Here is a 17521-nt window from a genome sequence, read left to right as displayed (position 1 = left end):
ATATTTACACTCAATTTAATTTTCTTTATGAAATTCATTAGAAATTCACAACGTTCAAATCTCTATAACACAGGCGAGACCTTGTCACCACGCATTTGAATACACAGTAGGGACTATATGCATTTTCAATACTTTATGAACACCAAAATGTACATTGTTTGACACAATTTAATAAAAAAATTAACCCCGTAAAATATAACAAATGTGCATTTAAAATCAATTTGTCACTTTTATTCCTCGCAATGTTCAATTGCGTTATTTAACTTTATGACATCACAAATGTCACAAAAAGCTCTTACGTCTATAAAGCACACCGGTTTTGAAGGGCGCTAAATTCACATTAAAGATTTTTGAAATAAACAATTATGAAGAGGAAAAATTAAAGAATGTAAATATAAGTATTGAATTCATATTTTGGGATGTCTTCGGTCCTATAACACACCTGGCTGTGCCGACAAATTATCATAACGCGCTAACATGCGGTATTCAATTTGTAGGCACTGCCAGGTGTGTTATAGGACTGAAGACATCCCAAAATATGAATTCAATACTTAATTTTAAAAATTCTCCTTTAATAGAGCCAAGGACTTGGAAAACAGGCTTTATGGAATTGCAATATTCTTGAATTTTAAAGAAAACAGGTCAGTATTTTCAGAAAGGAAATGATATGAGCGCACCCTCTCATCTAAAAAAATAAAACGGGTTTTGTAATCCTTAGAAATGGTTCTATCATTTAATACCGGTAGTTGCATATTTTATTTCAGAAGTTTTGCTTTATATAAAAAATCAAAAGGTATCTTAAGAAATTGGCTGTTTTTTAGCTCCACTGGTCAGAGAAGAGCTTATGCGATAGTAAGGTGTCTGTCGTCCATCCGTCTGTCTGTCTATAAACAATTTTTCAAAATGCTACTCCTCTTACAGTTTTCGTCTGATTTCAATATAACTTGGCACACAAGTAGACTACACTAAGATACATAATTTAATACATTGGTTTTTGATTTTGATGAATGGTGTTGCCATGGTTACTAAAAATTGAAATTTCTGTGAAATTCCTTTAAAATGCTACTCCTCCTACAGTTTTAGTCTGATTTCAGTATAACATGGCACACAAGTATACTGCGCTAAGATGCATAATTTTATTTATTGCCGCCTGTTGCAAAGTTTCAAATCCAAGTGCTACTTTTCATTTGTTATATGTACAGACCAGTAGAGCCATAGTCTCATCAGAGACTTCTGGTTGTAGAATTTTTCAGAATATGTGGATGACACATTTCATGAAGTCATAATGCATTGAGTATTCAGAAAATTACATAATTTTTATAGATCCACAATTACAAAAGGTCCAAATGATATTTAATGCCTTTTCAATTAAAACAGTAAAAACAGGGTTTTTTTTACAGAAATTCACAGGGCCAAAAAGGCCCTCAATGAACCTTGGTCTTTGATTTTTTTTAAAACCAAAATATTCAAAAATAAGACAGGCCAACACTACCTGAGATATTAATGTTATGTGGCCTTATGTACTGACTTTTGATTACCATGTAAGTATTGAACTTGTGTATTGTATTGTATTTCCCCGATCTTGACAAGGAGCACAAGGCAGATATGACCAGTCAGCAGGGGATGCTTATTCCTCAGAGGCACCTGATCCTAACTCTGATGTCTTTAGAGTTCCATGTTTACTGTGCTCCTGATTTGTATTGTTTAAATGGCCTTTTGCTCATGATTACTGTTTGAAGTTTGCATGCTTCACTACAATGTAAAGTTACTATGAACAAAGAAAAACAAGACAGATCAATTGATATTTTATTATCACATACACTTACAACAGGACAACATGGCACAATTAACAGTCAACAGATATGTTTAAGCTGTACAACTACTTTGTCAATAACTTAGAGTCGAAAAGCTTCAAGAAATGTTGTCCATGTGTCAATAATAACTAAGATCCTACCATAACCACAAATAATATATTGTTCTAACATGTCAGTAAGTAGTTTATGCATAAATTACAAGTTCTGGTCAGCTAAACATGCCTTCAAATTAAATCTAACATACATGTAAGAATGTAAGTAATTTTATTGTATGCCAGACCTGGCTCATACTGATGGTAAATAAAATACCAACTCTGCAGTTACTACCAAACACCAGAAAAGAGACAATTTTGCAAATATGTAAAACACTAAGTAAAAAAAAATCCCCAAATATAATGCCTAAAACATATCAATATATCTAAATGTATAACAATTACAAAAATAAATTCCTATGGGGGTGTAGCATGCATGAAGAGAGAGAGAGAAAATTGTATATCTCATTTAACCATTTTATGACGATGAGTAATATCTGTTTTATGATAAAGGTGATTTACCTAATAAAACACAAAAATATTCGAAGGAAAAGGCTTCAAGATTTAGGAAAATGTTTTTTATTTAGTTGGTCCCATAGACATTTGGAAAAATCATTAACATTTTTACAATCATGTGACTAAAACAATGCAAGAATAAGTATGTAGTTGTAAATACATATCATACGTAAACTAAAATTTGAAGAATTTCCCTGTACACACCGTTTCTGTGAAAGGAAATTCTTGTATTTTTTTTTTTTACCGTTTCTTTAAAATGATTTAAATCCTTAACATTTTATTTTAAGATAGAGAATTGAAACAGCTCCAAAACTGCACAACCTTAATATTTTTCAAGAAAATGTATTTCTTGTAATAATGCCATAAAATTAATATAATACTTACACAAAGGTTTCTGAACTAATGCTAAAAAAAATTAAAAATTTAATACTGATAGTGAATTCAACTGATTTTCTTTTATTCCATTCACACGTCCTTGTAATTCGAAGCAAATCTGTTATGGACTTGAATGAATATTAAAGAAAGCATGGACAGTCCCCCGCTCTGAGACAAAATGTTTCTCAATTTTCAAAATTCACAGAAAAGCTAAATTTTTCTAAAATCATGTTCTCAGCAATGTCAACTTCAAAACATTTTATCATTTTATTTTACAGAACGACTTATTATTTGATAATCTTTATTTCAAAGTTAACAGTTAAGCATATTTAGTGGAAAATGTGAAATCTATTTCATTCGTCCAAAAAATGGAATCTGAACCCATTCTACATGAAAATCGAATATTTCTGAAAAAATGTACGCTTCACCAAACCCGTTCATTTAAATCACACTGACAGACATCGATAATGCATATACTTCGTAGCGTAGTGGTTAAAGCGGTCGGTCTTGGACCAAACCCTGCGCTATGGAGAGAGTTCGAATCATAGGTGAAGCTTTTTCTTTTTTGTTTTCACATATCTTAAAACATTTGTAAAAAATAAATTATTAATAAAATATTAAAACAATGAAATGTTTAAATGTGTAAAAGATGATATAAGCAATATAATTTAGAAAAATATAACTTTTAGAATTGAGAAATGTCTTTTCTCAGATCGGGGGATTGTCCTCGCCTTGTACGCCTCCATTCTTAGCTAAGCCCCTAAAGTTTATGAAATTGTGATTTTTGCAAAATATTATAAAACTGAAAAAAAAAAAACATAAGCAAGTACATATTATAAACTAAAGATAGCAAACATTTTACAAGTGAAGGTGTCCAAGACAATTGGAATGACAATTCCTCCTTGAACAATGTTAGTGCTCTTATAACTAATGAACAACCCCCCTCAGTATTACATGGAGGTCAATTATCTCACTCAGGTGATGAACACATTTCAAACTGACATGATTATAAACCACAAAGAGATTAGTTCATGTGATCTGTCACAGCAAGTCTGTGTGAATATATTGTAATGCACTCTATAAGTTGAATGATTAGGTATGGTCAATTACTTTGGATATATAAACGAAAACTTACAAGTATTGGGACATCTACAGCATTAAATAAGTTTAACTGGAGAATTTACAAATGTACAAGAAGCCATTTTATGTCACTGTATCCAACCACCATAGAGAGCTCCAACCTCAAGGGAGAAAAATTGTCATTCAATCCACTCAAAGCACTTATTCTGAACTATGAACTTTCATGTATCAAAGATTGATGCCATATGATTATTGCACTCAATGTGAAATGGAACTATCCAGTTTTGCATCTGTCAGGAAAAGTGAAAACCTTCATCCACAGGGACATGTGCACTGACAAAAATGAGACATACCCTTTTATGGAGAGGCAGATGTATAGAACAAAGGAAAATTGGCCCCATTTTTTTTTTAAACTAAATTTAAGTTAGATTATAAATTTAAATTGTTTTTGAGAGTACTGTCCTTCACTTTTAATTCAGAATAATAGAATTGTTTGCCATTAAATAAATTTAAACTTCAGTTTTTTTCTGTAACTACAAGAATATAAATGTAAAAACTTGACCAATCAAGTCATAAGTCAATGATTTCAGTTTTTCACAGACTTCAAAGCAGTCAATTAATGCACATTCTCATAGAAAGACTATAAAAAACAAAAGATGCAAGAAAAAGGTTAAAATGAAATCCTGCTATGATGAAACAATGTGGTAATAGTTGTGAAATATCTACACAGACACAAATCCTACACATACTTTCACGATTTACAGAATCCACACACACACAGTTACTTCTATTATTATTTGGAGTTACACTAAAAATGGGGTTATGTTCATAGTAACAAAGTACAAAATTTTGGGTCTCCATTAAAAAGAGAAGAGATTCTTCAGCACTTTGTTCAGAATAGTCATTATGGCAAACAAGGGCTAAAAATAGTAAGTGTTACTCTGATGTATTTCAATAGCTACAGGTAAATGTATAAAATGATATGACCTCAATATCACAATAACAGAACTCAAAACCACTATATCAAATTATAGATTCTTGATATTGTAAACATTTGTACAGAACACAGGTACAATCACAAACCTTAGAACTACCAACTCTAATGCTACTACAGATTACATACTGTACACTGACCTATCTCGGTGGGTATCAAACATATCAACTTCTTGACAGAATAGATTGTAGTCATCATTGCACATAATTACAGAAATAAGACAGTAAAGGCTGTTAAAGATAAATGGTTAGTGATAGCTAGAGCTGCAGTGCTTCACAACATAATTAGGTTGAAGAATAACTCTACTCTTTTATAGAAAGTTGATGTAATTCTGTTAGATCTTTGGAGGAAGTTTGTTCCACACATAAGAAATTCTAGTTCCTTTGTCTGACTGCAGTGATGTAAATCAATGCTCTGTTTTAATATTCATACTGATCACACAGAGATTGTATAATGCTACCCGTCATTTCACAGTTCACTGAAATTCATCATCAGAACTCAGAAGAGTTGTCTTCTCATTAAATTTCCTTGTGGTTGAGCCCACATGAGGGCGCTGTGGTTGCTGACCTTGGGCAGTTTCTGGTTGTTGATGAGGCAGTGGCCTTGACAGCACGTCCCGCGTGACGTTACCGTTACGCGTTGGACGATTTTGGTACTGTTCATACGGCCAGCCGTCTGCCTGTTCCTCCTCGTGAGGGATCTTACTTCCTTGCTGTGTGTATTGTTGATAATTTGGGTGGAAGTTATGAATTGCATCCTGCATGATGTCCCTGGGGTTCATGGTTTCTTTGAGGCTGCTGGATATACTCTGGAGAGACACTGTCCTTCCTGTTGTATTGGCAGGCCCCGAGCTGTAGATCGAATGAGGGAAAGCCAGGCGAAGTGCCAGAGCAGCAAAGAACATTTCTATACAAATAAAGAAGTTCTGGTACCCAGCTGAGACAGTACCTAGTCCAACGCTCTTGGTTCCATTATCAGAGAAAATAGGACTTATAGCACCTGCCTTCTCAAGGATTGCCAGCACAATACCTGAAAATGACAAAATCATTTGTCAACACTTGTTCATATATAATGAGACACTTACTGTAGATTCTTAAATACATATGAGGAATAATTTTTTATCATATAATTTTGCAAGATGTGCAGCTTGCAAATAAGATCACTCACTTATGTTGCCTAAATACATTTAAAAACTCTTGATCAACCATCCATTTGTGAATATTTGAGAATTTCTTCACTTTCCAGCACTGGCCAAACATATACCTTTCCCAAGTATCCTAACCACAGTCTGTAACAAACCTGTATATTTTATTTACCTCCCAATCCTTTATAGTTATGCCTAGAAATTAATTCATAAACTCTTTTAGAAATGAGATACTTTAATGCCAGGGCACACCTATAGGTGCAACAAAAGCTCATGGATAAAAAACACTTAATTATTTCTCTGAATTATTGAATATTTTTATGGATTGTATGGAAATAATATTGAGATACATCATGTATCATGATGACGACACAGTATCATATGTATCAGTGTACCTGTACTAAACTAACCCCAGTGGAAGCATTTTAATTTTCAGTCTTGCGTACCTTGCCAGAATGACAGGAAAATGACAGATTTGACGGTGAGAAACTTCCAGACAGGATCGTAAGGACTCAGAAGTTCTCTTGTGGCGAAATAAAACAGGAACAGAGCGTACAGGGCGAGGCTGACTGATGTATTGTAGATAAGGGTGATGTACAGGAACCCAGAGGAGGGGCTGAAAGATTAATAATACTCAAACATTATACATATACTGATAAATTATCTATTTATCTGATCAATTTATTTATTGTTTGGTGAACTTATCGATGTATTATTCTACAATTAAACTTACGAGAAGTTCCCATCCTTATAGAGACCAAAAGCTTGTAAGATCAGGGTGATCACAGCCATAACTGGTTTAACAATACAGAACTGTAGAGTGGCCTACAAATACAACAAAATAATAATTAAGATACAGAACTGCAGCATGACCAAATAATAAATTGATACAGAACTCTACTGACTGGTTGATTACAGATTTGCTCCATCGTTTTGCTATATGTATCTAAGGACCTCTTACCTGTTTACAGAATCGGAGAAATCCAATGGTGTATTGTCGTCCAGCTAAACAACAGGTACACCAGATCCAACTGGACCTACATAGGTAATGAAAGCAGTACTTTGACAAGTCATGCATTTGAAATAAGCTGTCTATGAATAAAAAAACATCATTTAATTTTTTTGTTAATATCAAATAATATTAACCACCTCAAAAGTCCATAGTTATATCATCATATATTCAAGAAATGCATGAATTTACACAAAAAAAGATGATTGTACAAGTAGGATGGCAACACACATTCATCAATAAATTTTTACTGATGTATACCGGTAAATGTTTTTTCCTTGTATGTTAACTATTAAGACTACCGGTAAATCATTTTGCTTATTTGTCTATTTTTAAGGTGTTTTTTTGACATCGCAATCATTACATATCTGTGATAACACACTAACACATTCTTTTTGACATAAAAAAGGTAAATATAAACAAATTTAAATTCATTTGATATTGTCTGCATGTATTGAACATACTTGATTGGTTTTCCTCTGATTTCTGACATAATGGAACTCTCTCCTCCCAGATACTCATAGCACAGACTCAGAAAACTGTAGATCACAAATGCTGCAAAATCAAAAATACTAGGAAAATATAATACAGACTGTTATGGCACAGACTCAGAAAACTGTAGATCACAAATGCTACAAGATCAAAAATACTAGGAAAATATAATACAGACTGTAATCTATATCTTTGCTATCTGAATTTAAGAAACTAGCATCAAAATATATCACTTTTCCTTCACTACCTAAGATTATTCAAACATCCTTGAAACTTATATTTTACCCTTCATTACACATAAACAGCTCATCCTCTCATGAACTAGTCTGGATGAGCATGAATTTTACAAGATGCTGAAACAAACTGATTTTCAAGTGTTTTTTCCCTTAACAAGAAGAACCAAATTAGTACAAGCAAATGTACATTGATTATGTAATTTTACACTCTACCAAGACTTCAATGTCCATATTAGTAACACCTTTGTCAAAACTATTCTTGGCAATAGTGACATTCACAAGTCCTTTTTTTTTTTTTAAATCTTCTAATTACTGCAAGTGCTGAACTTGTCATAAAATTAGAGGCACATTTTATGCTTTCATAAAATGTTTTAAGGGGAAATATTGTGCAATCTTCTGTTGCCATGACTTCTAATATACCAACAAATCGTGTGATAGGTATTGATTTTCAATTTCCCTTTTGTGACTACCAAGATATAGTTCTAATGTTTCCCGTCAGTTTCATTTTTTATACTCACCCTCGTAGCAATCCCTAACGCTGTCAAAGTACACGTAGTAGTTGTCATTGTTGAAGAACATGAGACTGAGGAAGGAATCAAAGGAGTAGATCGGGACGATGAAGAGAATCCGCACAATCCAGCGCTGCTCATTGGGGCAGGTGTAGTACCGGAGGTGGAGATAGATCTGGAAAAACAAAAAAGATTTAGCTACAACTTTCTGTTTACCAATCAGAGTGTATCAATATGTGTATAAAACGTTAATAGTCATCAAACAAATTTATGTCTTCCTTATGAAAGTTATTATGAAAATAAACATATACCTATCATTGAAAGTAGGATTTTCACTAATTTTTATCTAAAAATACATTTCATTTTGTATAATGTTTAGATCTATAAATAGTTTTCTTCATTTATGCATTAAAAGTCTGTATAATATAAACACAGAAGCTTAAATCATGTCTCTTAACCGTTTATAATGAGGCACGAAATCAGGCCTCTCTAATTAGCATGTTGTCTTGTTATCCCTCTAAATACAGTTCTGTTAAACTGTCACTGCAGGCAGAATTGCAAATAATGTTATTATTGGTAGAATATGTCCATCAGACATTATGGACGCTTTCTCGCTAGAAATTTATGTATTCCATTAGTAAGGACCTATTACGATGATACATGTATCTTAACATTGTCATGCACAGCAATTCAAGACAATAATCATGTTAACATTTAAATAGCAAAAACAAATCAATATTGTGTCACCATCTTCTCTTTAATAAAAACACAATGCAAGATCAGAGGTAAAGAAGTAGAATTATATTAATTGATATTACTGTCTTATACCCCGTTTATTGGTAATGACAGTCATTTGTCAATTAACGACCTAAACATGCAAGGTCATAGACCGCAGTAAACAAAACCATAGATACAATCTATAATTTTCCCTCACTAAAACCATGGTTACTAATCACTGGAGCTTGAGAATATGGACCTGAGATTGTGGGCTATATGCAAAATACACCCTGGACCAACCATTTTCCACAGCATATTAACAATTTATATACATTATTGATACAAAAGTGAATAAAACTGTAATGTAAAAAATAATTTTTAATTTTTTTAAAAAAATGCATTCCATTATTGCTTTAGGCATTTTAAAAGTTTACATTACAGTTATAATAAGTACTTTTTTTATCAGCATGTATCAAAAATCACCTGGGATTACTAAAATTCTTTGAAACAATGTTATACCATTTCATGTTCCAAACTTTCCTTGTTATCATGCAGTGTTATTAGGTTGTAATTGTTTCTATGGTTATACAGTGAGTAGGATTTCTGTAGAGATTTCACTCACAGCAATCAATAGCGAAGTTCTCTTAAAGAAATCAATAACATCAGCAATAACTCTGTCACTGACCAGTCTGTCACTATGTTCCTTGCTTAATTAAGCAACAATGTTACTGTCACACTTTATCTTTGTGTACCTTCACAATGACATGTGTATACTATTCAAACACACTAAAATACAAGTGCAAATAATAAGATTTCAATTTTTCTTTGAAAAACAGTGCATGGATTTTTTCCTTTATAATATCAATTGTTTAACCATAATATAGGGTTTATTTGTGAAATTCATTTTAATCACTGCCAATACATTTATTGCTATTAATTGTTAATAAAATAACTTTTTTGCAGAAGTCTCTGATGTGGCTGAAACTCTACTGATGTGTATACTTGGTCGGTGTATCTTAATACATTTATGTTGTCTTGTGTATATAAAGTGTTCTAGATATTGACCAATACTCTAGTAGAGGCATTTTGAAAACTATTCAAGAAAGTTTTAATTTTTATAACCACGGCAACACTGTTTGTCAAAGTAAGAAACAATAAATTGAATTTTGTATTCTAGTACAGTGTAGTTCTGTAAAAAATTTGGTTAAAATTGGAACAAAAGTTTGGAGAAATAGTTAATACTATTTTTAAGAAATTTTAAGAGAAATTTCTTTTTCAGTAACCAAAGCAACATCATTTGTTGAAACACTCTGTACGGATTGATTACTGTAAATAACTCTTTATGTGGGAGAACTTTATTTTCGAATAATAACATGAGTCTGTCTGTTCACGAACATTACATTTTCAAATATATTTGTATTAGCAAGGAATAAATATATTGCAAAAACCAAAGCTCCCGAGAATGTTGTCTCCCTTATATATATTACCCAATGAACTATGGTGAGGATTATTTTACCTGAAAAACTGTGACAAAGTGTATTTCACTTGATGAACTGCTCAAAATGAGCGTTACTTTATAGCTGAAGAAATGTGATAAGGAGTACTATTATTATAACCCTACTGTTATTACTCTGTCAAATTAACTCTATATACAATGAAAACCGTTCCTTAAGAATGCATGCTTCCTCCATCTGAGGACTACTCTTTGTAAAACGTTAGATGAGGAGTATAATTTTGCCTGATTAAATGTGATAGGGAATATTATTTTTACCGATAAACTGTGATCAGTTGTATCATTTTGACCTGATGTGCCATAATGACCTGACAAACTGTGATAAGGTGAATTGTTTTACAAATGAATTGCCATGCAAGTATTTTTTTACCCAAAGAACTGTGATGAGAAATATAATCTTCTATTACCTGATGAACTGTGACAAGGAGTTGTGATACAGTGAATCATTTAACTCAAAAATTGTGATGAGGTTTTGAAAAGAGAAGTATTATCATGATTATCTAAACTGATGAATCATAATCAGAATATATTCATACCTGATGAACTGTAATAAGGAGTGCAAGGAATGCGAAAGCTCCACCGATGCCCTGAGCTGCAGCAGTTTGTAGGAAGATGAGGGGTATGTGGGGCTGTGTGCCGTTCTGTACATCACTGGAGCTGTTTGTGGTGGAGGGCAGGAGGGGTACCGTCGTACTGAGGACCGACTCGTTACTGGTGGTGCTACTAAATGTAGCTGAGGTGGAAGGAGGGGATGTAGTTGTATCACTCATCTACAATATATAGTGAAGATATTTGTTATTTCAACCTTTTCATTTTTATTTCAAAGTTGTCAAATATACCAAAAGTTTAAGTTCTTGGCCAGCCATTTCTGTAATCCAATTACAAAATTTACATTTACTGTGTTTTCCCACAAAGCAACTGTGAAATTGATATACGAATGCTATTGTGTATACTCATGCATAGAAAATCAAATATACACCTCATACATGCTACTATCCTAAAATTTCCCCAAAGGATGCTATTTTCCCAATATTCCCAAAAAGAGGGTGTGAGAGCCCTGAACTCACTTTCAAAAATATGCCTAGGTGACAAGTCTGGTTGATTTACACACCAATAACTCACACTAAACTTAAAAACATTCCTTAATTACAAACTTCCCTGACAAACTTCAAAACAAAATACATAATTATATTGATTTCCTGAAAATGTTTAAATCTTAAAACATAAATTTCATCTCTGAATAGTGAATACATGTGCTTGTTTCTGTGGGTAAAATTATGTGGTCCTTAAATTCATCAAATAAACAACAGATGTTTGTGAAACACTTATTCCCCCCCCCCACCCCCCCCCAAATAATTCGAGTTTTCCAGAGTCCAAGGGTACAGCTCTGTCTAAAATGGCTGGATCATATACAAAACAAAACTTGACCTAGATATTCTTATGATTAATTCTGTATATCAAATTTCATTTCAGTATGTGCAGAGGACCTGAGGTACCTCTGCAAAGAAAACAAACCGAAACTGCAAATACCCCGTTATTAGACTTTTTCCTTTATAGTCATCTTTACAAACCAATAGACTTGTTTTTATTTTTTTATCTTCTGACTGAAAAATTGAAACAAGCAAGTTAATCCGTCTGTATAGATGACTATAAAGAGTTGTGAGGTAATTTTAAATATACATGTTGGTTAAATTATGTGGCTAAAACTAGAGAGTGAAAGACTGTAAGATAGATGACTGACCAATGATTTAAAGTGGAGAATTTAACCACGACAGTGTGCAGAAAATCTTGTGCCATAAATTGCACACTTTTTGCATTACAAAATATGTAGTGTTTATGGTCAAGGACTAATATATCAAACCATATCCGCTACAGTTCTGAGATGGTTTATGATGTGTGTATAAATTCATGCTATAACGTACCAAATCACTCACAGAAACAGAACAGATCAAGAGATATAAACATACACATGGCAATGGTAAATATTACAACTATTACAAGTAATTGTTCATTAACACTCAATTCTTGACATTTAATTTCCAAGGCTTTTGTATGATTTGCATAAAATATTCCAAATACAGTGGACCTTCAGATATCCGGACGCCAGATATCCGGACGCTTCACCTTCCGGACGATTTTTCTCGGGAACGGATTTTTTTAACGTAATTTTGACTCATTTATCCGGAATTCCGCGTTCCGTATCCGGACGGCTCTTTTTTACTACAAAACGTATTTTTACGTTATAATTTGGTTCATTTATCCGGACGGTAAATTTTAATTTGTACTTCCACTCTTGTCAACATTCACGCCTGAACTGAGTGATAATTGTTATCACAACACTGGCCGGATTGATTGTTTTTACAAGACGATCACCTGTGACCTGTTATGAATGACTTACGATGATTAACGTTAGTCCACAGATTAAGCATGCTAAGTGGATATGGTCATAATACACGAGAGATCGATACACAAATGAAAATAAACAATTAACTGTGTCGATAACAGAAAACAATTTTCTATTCACTTATTTGTTATCTGCGAGATATTTATAATTTTAGTACAGAGCTGGTTTTAAATATTTTTTTATTTATAGACGGGACGAAACTCGTTGTCTACACATGTGCACACCCAAATCAGTATTGTGTAATTTTCATCTGTAGATTGGTGGCAGTTATCAACGAAAAAAAAAACCTAAAACATTCAATCAAATTTGAATAATTTTAGACAATCAATGATTTCGCCTGGGAAGATTACAGCATGAATTTTTAATATGTCAGATTTAGCGTGGATGAGTATTCAAATTAAAATTAGACTCGATACTGATAGCTCGCTTGGGTGTAATCAAACCTGCAAATGAGAGAATTCGCTTGGCTATGTTCATCAATTTATAGGAAGTAGAAAGTAAAAATAAGGTGGGTAATTAAAAATCTGCCCATATAAGCAGCGTTATATCCAATGTTTGTCATTCTGCTCTCCAGCTACAACCATGTCTACACCGCCGGCAAAGAGAGCACGAGTCGGCATTTCCGCCAGCTTAAAGAAAAAAATCTGCTAACGCAAAATAGATCTTCCATGTTCTTCATTGCAAGATTTAAGGCAGTTTGTTATTGACGAGGAGAAAATCACCATTTTAAAATAATAAATTATTATTTCTATATGATATTATTTATCTTTCTTCATATATAAGAGTTACAATACAAATACAGTATACCTGGAAGAGAAATTAATAGAATTCAGATATCCGGACGCTTCACTTATCCGGACAATTTGCTTGGGAACCAAAGCGTCCGGATAAATGAGGCTCCACTGTATAGCATGAATGAGTAAGAAAATACAATGTAATAGATGCATGACAGCTCATCAGGACAGATTTAATGCAATAAATCCCTCTCATAAATAAATATCCACGATCCGATTCGTTTTTATCATCATGTTATACAAACCTCTTCAAAATCCCAAACATGCGTTTATGGTTTCATTGTTAAAATAATTTTAGAGATATCACTGAACACAAACTGTCACTGTTACTGTCCTCTGACCAATATTTCTAATTTTACGGATGTGACGTTTCCAAATTATGACAAATGACGTATGATTTAGTTAAATCGTTCCTATTTTATTCGCTTTAATTCTTTTGTCAATTGCATCAAATGATCAGCATATAAAACGCTTTTACAGAGGTATTTTTTCTTTTAAAATAACAGAACACCAATTTTGTTGCTAAAAGAAGTATTAATTTGATTATTTAATTATTCTTATAACTTTTAAAATTTAAAATAGTCTCAAAATGAAACATATAGGGACAACGAACAGTATTCAAGCTCAAAAGTCCAGAAATCAATGCAAAACAAGAGCAGAGCAAACACGGACCTCCAAAATATCAGAGGTGGGATCAGGAGCCATGTAGGAGAGAGCATCCCCTGCATGCTGTTATATACACATAACGTTAACACATTTAGAAAGACACAATTTGCTGAACATATCGTATAAAAAATAAATTCCCTAAACTTTTTATAACTTAGAATTCAATTGATTAAGAATTATAAAGCTGTAGATAAAAATCGTATGTCTTCAGTCCCTTTTCCTGACCGGAAAGGGGGGGCAAATCTACTCTTTAATTGGCTCATTTTTCAATCGATGGTGCTCGTTAGCATGGTTAGAGAGATGAAAATATCTTTTTATGCATAACTTACCAATTATATAATACTAGGAATTTCTTCTGCATTGTGAAATGAATTTGTTCTAAATTTGTTTTCTTCAGAAGTTAGCTAGTTTACCTCGGAGAGACGAGGGGAGAAGGGGGTGGGTAAACATATCCCGTTGAAATACAAATGTTTGTTCCCTTCAAACAGCTAATCTTACATGAATCTTTGTAATGTGTGGATGTAATTTAAGCAGGATTTCAAATAAACACTGTACGCGAAGTCCTACGAGTACTTGATCTGAAACAATTCGAATAAGGAATGAATTAACCAATGAATCTTTAACGTTGAAAAGGTATGAAAGCACTTGGCGGGAAATAATTGCCAGCAAAACCAAAACAATGCAAAAATCCATAAGGTGAGTACTAGTTACTAATTCGGAATGTAAAGGTATTAACTAAATGTGGTCATGATTCTGTTTTTACCTGCATTTATTACGCTTTTCTATAATGTTACATTGTTGGAAGTTATTGTTTTCCCTGGTACAATTATTCGTTATGGACACAAACAATGAAAAAGGGACTGAAAGATTAAATTATATTTTAAAAAAGAACAGAATTAATCAATAATTAGACGGATTACTTTAATTAAATTGTTTTAATTAAATAATTGGATCGCAAGTGTCAGGACCGATCAATCACTTGCTAACTAGGAAGAGTTATCGTTCTTATGACGTGTTCGCGCACGCGGGATTGATCTTGGTAACCATTGTTTACAAGGTCCGCCATAGAGTCGCGTAGTTAGTCGTGTGTTTGGGTTACAGTGAATAACATACACAAAGAGAGAAGATGTCTGATTTTGGATCTGAAGAGGGTGAGGAGGATCAGGGCCCCTACCTTGGAGAATATGAAGGAGGAAGAAATGAAAATGAAGAAAGGCATGGGCATGGAAAAGCAACGTTACCAAATCAAGACACATACGAGGGAATGTATGACTGTGGAAAACGACATGGTCAAGGTGTTTATAGATTCAAAAATGGAGCAAGATACATTGGAGAATATTTAAAAAATAGAAAACATGGTCAAGGAACATTCATATATCCAGATGGTTCAAAATATGAAGGAAGCTGGGTCGATGATCAGAGGTGTGGATTTGGAAAATACTCCTACGTTAATGGTGATACATATGAGGGAGAATGGAAAGATCACCAGCGACACGGTCAAGGAACATACACATATGCTGCAACCGGCACAAAGTATGTAGGCAGGTGGCAAATTGGGAAAAGAGAAGGACATGGCGAACTGATTCATGCAAACCATAAATATGTTGGCGTGTTCAAAGAAGATAAACCAATGGGAAAAGGAAAATATGTCTTTGATATTGGATGTGAACAACATGGAGAATACATTCCTATTGAGCAGGAGAAGGAAGATAAGCTGGATGATGAAGAACCTTCAGCAAATATAATCCCAAAATGGAAGGCTGGACAAGTTACAGCTATTCACCTGAAAACGGAGGAGGACATGGAGGAAGAGGCCAAAGAGCAAGCAGAAGGTAAGTCATGGCATCTCAAGGTCAGGGTTGTAAATCAAATTACTGTAATAAAGATTGACTCTCAAAGCCATGCTAAATTTTTAAGTTCTGAGTGATGAAAATATGCTATTTCATCATGTCTATTGATCTATTTATAAAATTCAAGATTTTCAAAGCTATGCAATATTGTTGAAGATTGATGAATTCTGAATGATTAAAAGTTTAAAACAGACTATTTCATCATGATATATTTATATTTGACACAGAAGCTGCTGGTGAAAAAGAAAACCAAGAACAAACATCTGAACAGCCTGCAGAATCACAAGGGGAGACAACTGAAGAAAAGAAGGAAGAGAAACCAGAAGGTGGGGAGACAGAAGAAAAGAAAGAGGAAGAACCAGCTCAGGAAACTGCCCCAGAAGGAGGGGAGGAAACCACGGCTGGGGGAGAAGACGGGGGAAATCAAGAGACAGCTGATGCTCCAAAGGAAGAAACACCAGCGGAATAATTCATATCATTATTTTCATCTAGTTATTAAATAGTGACTATTTGTTCATTCTCTTTTGAAAGAAATACAGTTTGAGACTTTGAGTACAAGAGTGAACATTCTTGAATAATAAGGAATATCAGTATTATGATGGCAGGACATGTGTCTTCACTCCTTCATGTCAATTCAGATAAATGTGAAAAAAGAACTCTCTTTGTGAACCAGCTGTGTACAAATCACATCGTCAATAAATTATTTATCTTTTTTAATCTTTTATATGTTAATTGTCCAGCAGTTTTTTAACAACTATATTAATTGATTAAATACAACTAGTGTATTTGTACTGCATGGAAAATATTCCATGAAGTTCTCCATATTAATTTTGACCAGAGTCACGCTATTTTCTTGAATGTATTGCAGAACAATTCAATCACTCCCACTTTTGTTTTGCATGATTATAAAAAACAGTTGGCTTTTCAACAAAATTTATTCATGTAATGGTTTATGCAAACCTAAAAACTACAAAAGCAGGTTAAGTTTAACATACATTCATTGTTCCGTTGAAATTTTCACTCCAGGATATTTAACAAACAAATCTTATGCATGGGGACCAATTATAAAAGTATTTAACAAATTATGAAAATTTGTGTCCCCCATGGTGGAGTAAAATTGATCGGTACAAACTTGATGCAATGTGATAATGAGTGAAACTACTATACCAGTTTGACTTTTGTCATAATGATCCAGACCTTAGGACCATGAAGCATTTAAGCTTAAGTCATAATCTTTATGTTGTACAAGTCAGGCAGTACAAATTTAAAATATTTTTCGACATATTTTTACAAAGGTGTTGAAGTTGATTTAACACCACTAGTTATTGTTTTACAGACTAACAAAGTCTAAGTCTGTTTCATGCTCTTGTGGCCAG

The 17521-nt window shown here is 33.3% G+C and overlaps 3 protein-coding genes across 3 annotated transcripts in view; 2 read left to right on the top strand and 1 right to left on the bottom strand.

Annotated features, from left to right (window-relative positions):
- Nucleotides 1-4840: 4840 nt before the first annotated feature.
- On the bottom strand, nucleotides 4841-14008 carry LOC134248552 (transmembrane protein 184B-like). The gene is made up of 8 exons (XM_062730965.1): nucleotides 13875-14008; nucleotides 10968-11201; nucleotides 8211-8376; nucleotides 7429-7519; nucleotides 6917-6992; nucleotides 6689-6780; nucleotides 6402-6571; nucleotides 4841-5840 (listed from the first exon to the last, which is right to left on the bottom strand). The coding sequence occupies exons 2-8, from the start codon at nucleotides 11199-11201 to the stop codon at nucleotides 5287-5289; spliced, it is 1383 nt and encodes a 460-aa protein (XP_062586949.1). The 5' UTR covers nucleotides 13875-14008; the 3' UTR covers nucleotides 4841-5286.
- Nucleotides 14009-14927: 919 nt separating this feature from the next.
- The window catches only part of LOC134248577 (DNA ligase 1-like), a 29079-nt gene continuing 26485 nt past the window's right edge, over nucleotides 14928-17521 (top strand). Inside the window, exon 1 of the mRNA XM_062730994.1 lies at nucleotides 14928-14991. Coding sequence (XP_062586978.1) covers nucleotides 14975-14991 — 17 coding nt within the window. The 5' untranslated portion in view covers nucleotides 14928-14974. The remainder of the gene's footprint in view (nucleotides 14992-17521) is intronic.
- LOC134248538 (radial spoke head 1 homolog) lies at nucleotides 15322-16862 on the top strand. Its single transcript, XM_062730936.1, has 2 exons — nucleotides 15322-16127; nucleotides 16373-16862. The coding sequence occupies exons 1-2, from the start codon at nucleotides 15422-15424 to the stop codon at nucleotides 16612-16614; spliced, it is 948 nt and encodes a 315-aa protein (XP_062586920.1). The 5' UTR covers nucleotides 15322-15421; the 3' UTR covers nucleotides 16615-16862.

This window comes from Saccostrea cucullata, unplaced genomic scaffold (assembly GCF_032062105.1).
Source record: "Saccostrea cucullata isolate Sc308-1 unplaced genomic scaffold, CSIRO_AGI_Scuc_v1 ctg55, whole genome shotgun sequence".
Taxonomy (NCBI): Eukaryota; Metazoa; Mollusca; class Bivalvia; order Ostreida; family Ostreidae; genus Saccostrea; species Saccostrea cuccullata.
Note: the sequence above shows the minus strand (reverse complement) of the source record. Positions and strands in the feature narration are given on the sequence as shown.

Excerpts from the sequence above, each read along its gene's own strand:
- LOC134248538 (XM_062730936.1), top strand. The coding sequence starts at position 15,422 with ATGTCTGATTTTGGATCTGAAGAGGGTGAGGAGGATCAGGGCCCCTAC. Across the intron at positions 16,128-16,372 it reads GGCCAAAGAGCAAGCAGAAG|AAGCTGCTGGTGAAAAAGAA; the intron begins GTAAGTCATGGC and ends TATTTGACACAG.
- LOC134248552 (XM_062730965.1), bottom strand. The coding sequence starts at position 11,201 with ATGAGTGATACAACTACATCCCCTCCTTCCACCTCAGCTACATTTAGT. Across the intron at positions 8,377-10,967 it reads TCCTTATTACAGTTCATCAG|ATCTATCTCCACCTCCGGTA; the intron begins GTATGAATATAT and ends TTGTTTTTCCAG. Across the intron at positions 5,841-6,401 it reads TTTCCTGTCATTCTGGCAAG|GTATTGTGCTGGCAATCCTT; the intron begins GTACGCAAGACT and ends TGTCATTTTCAG.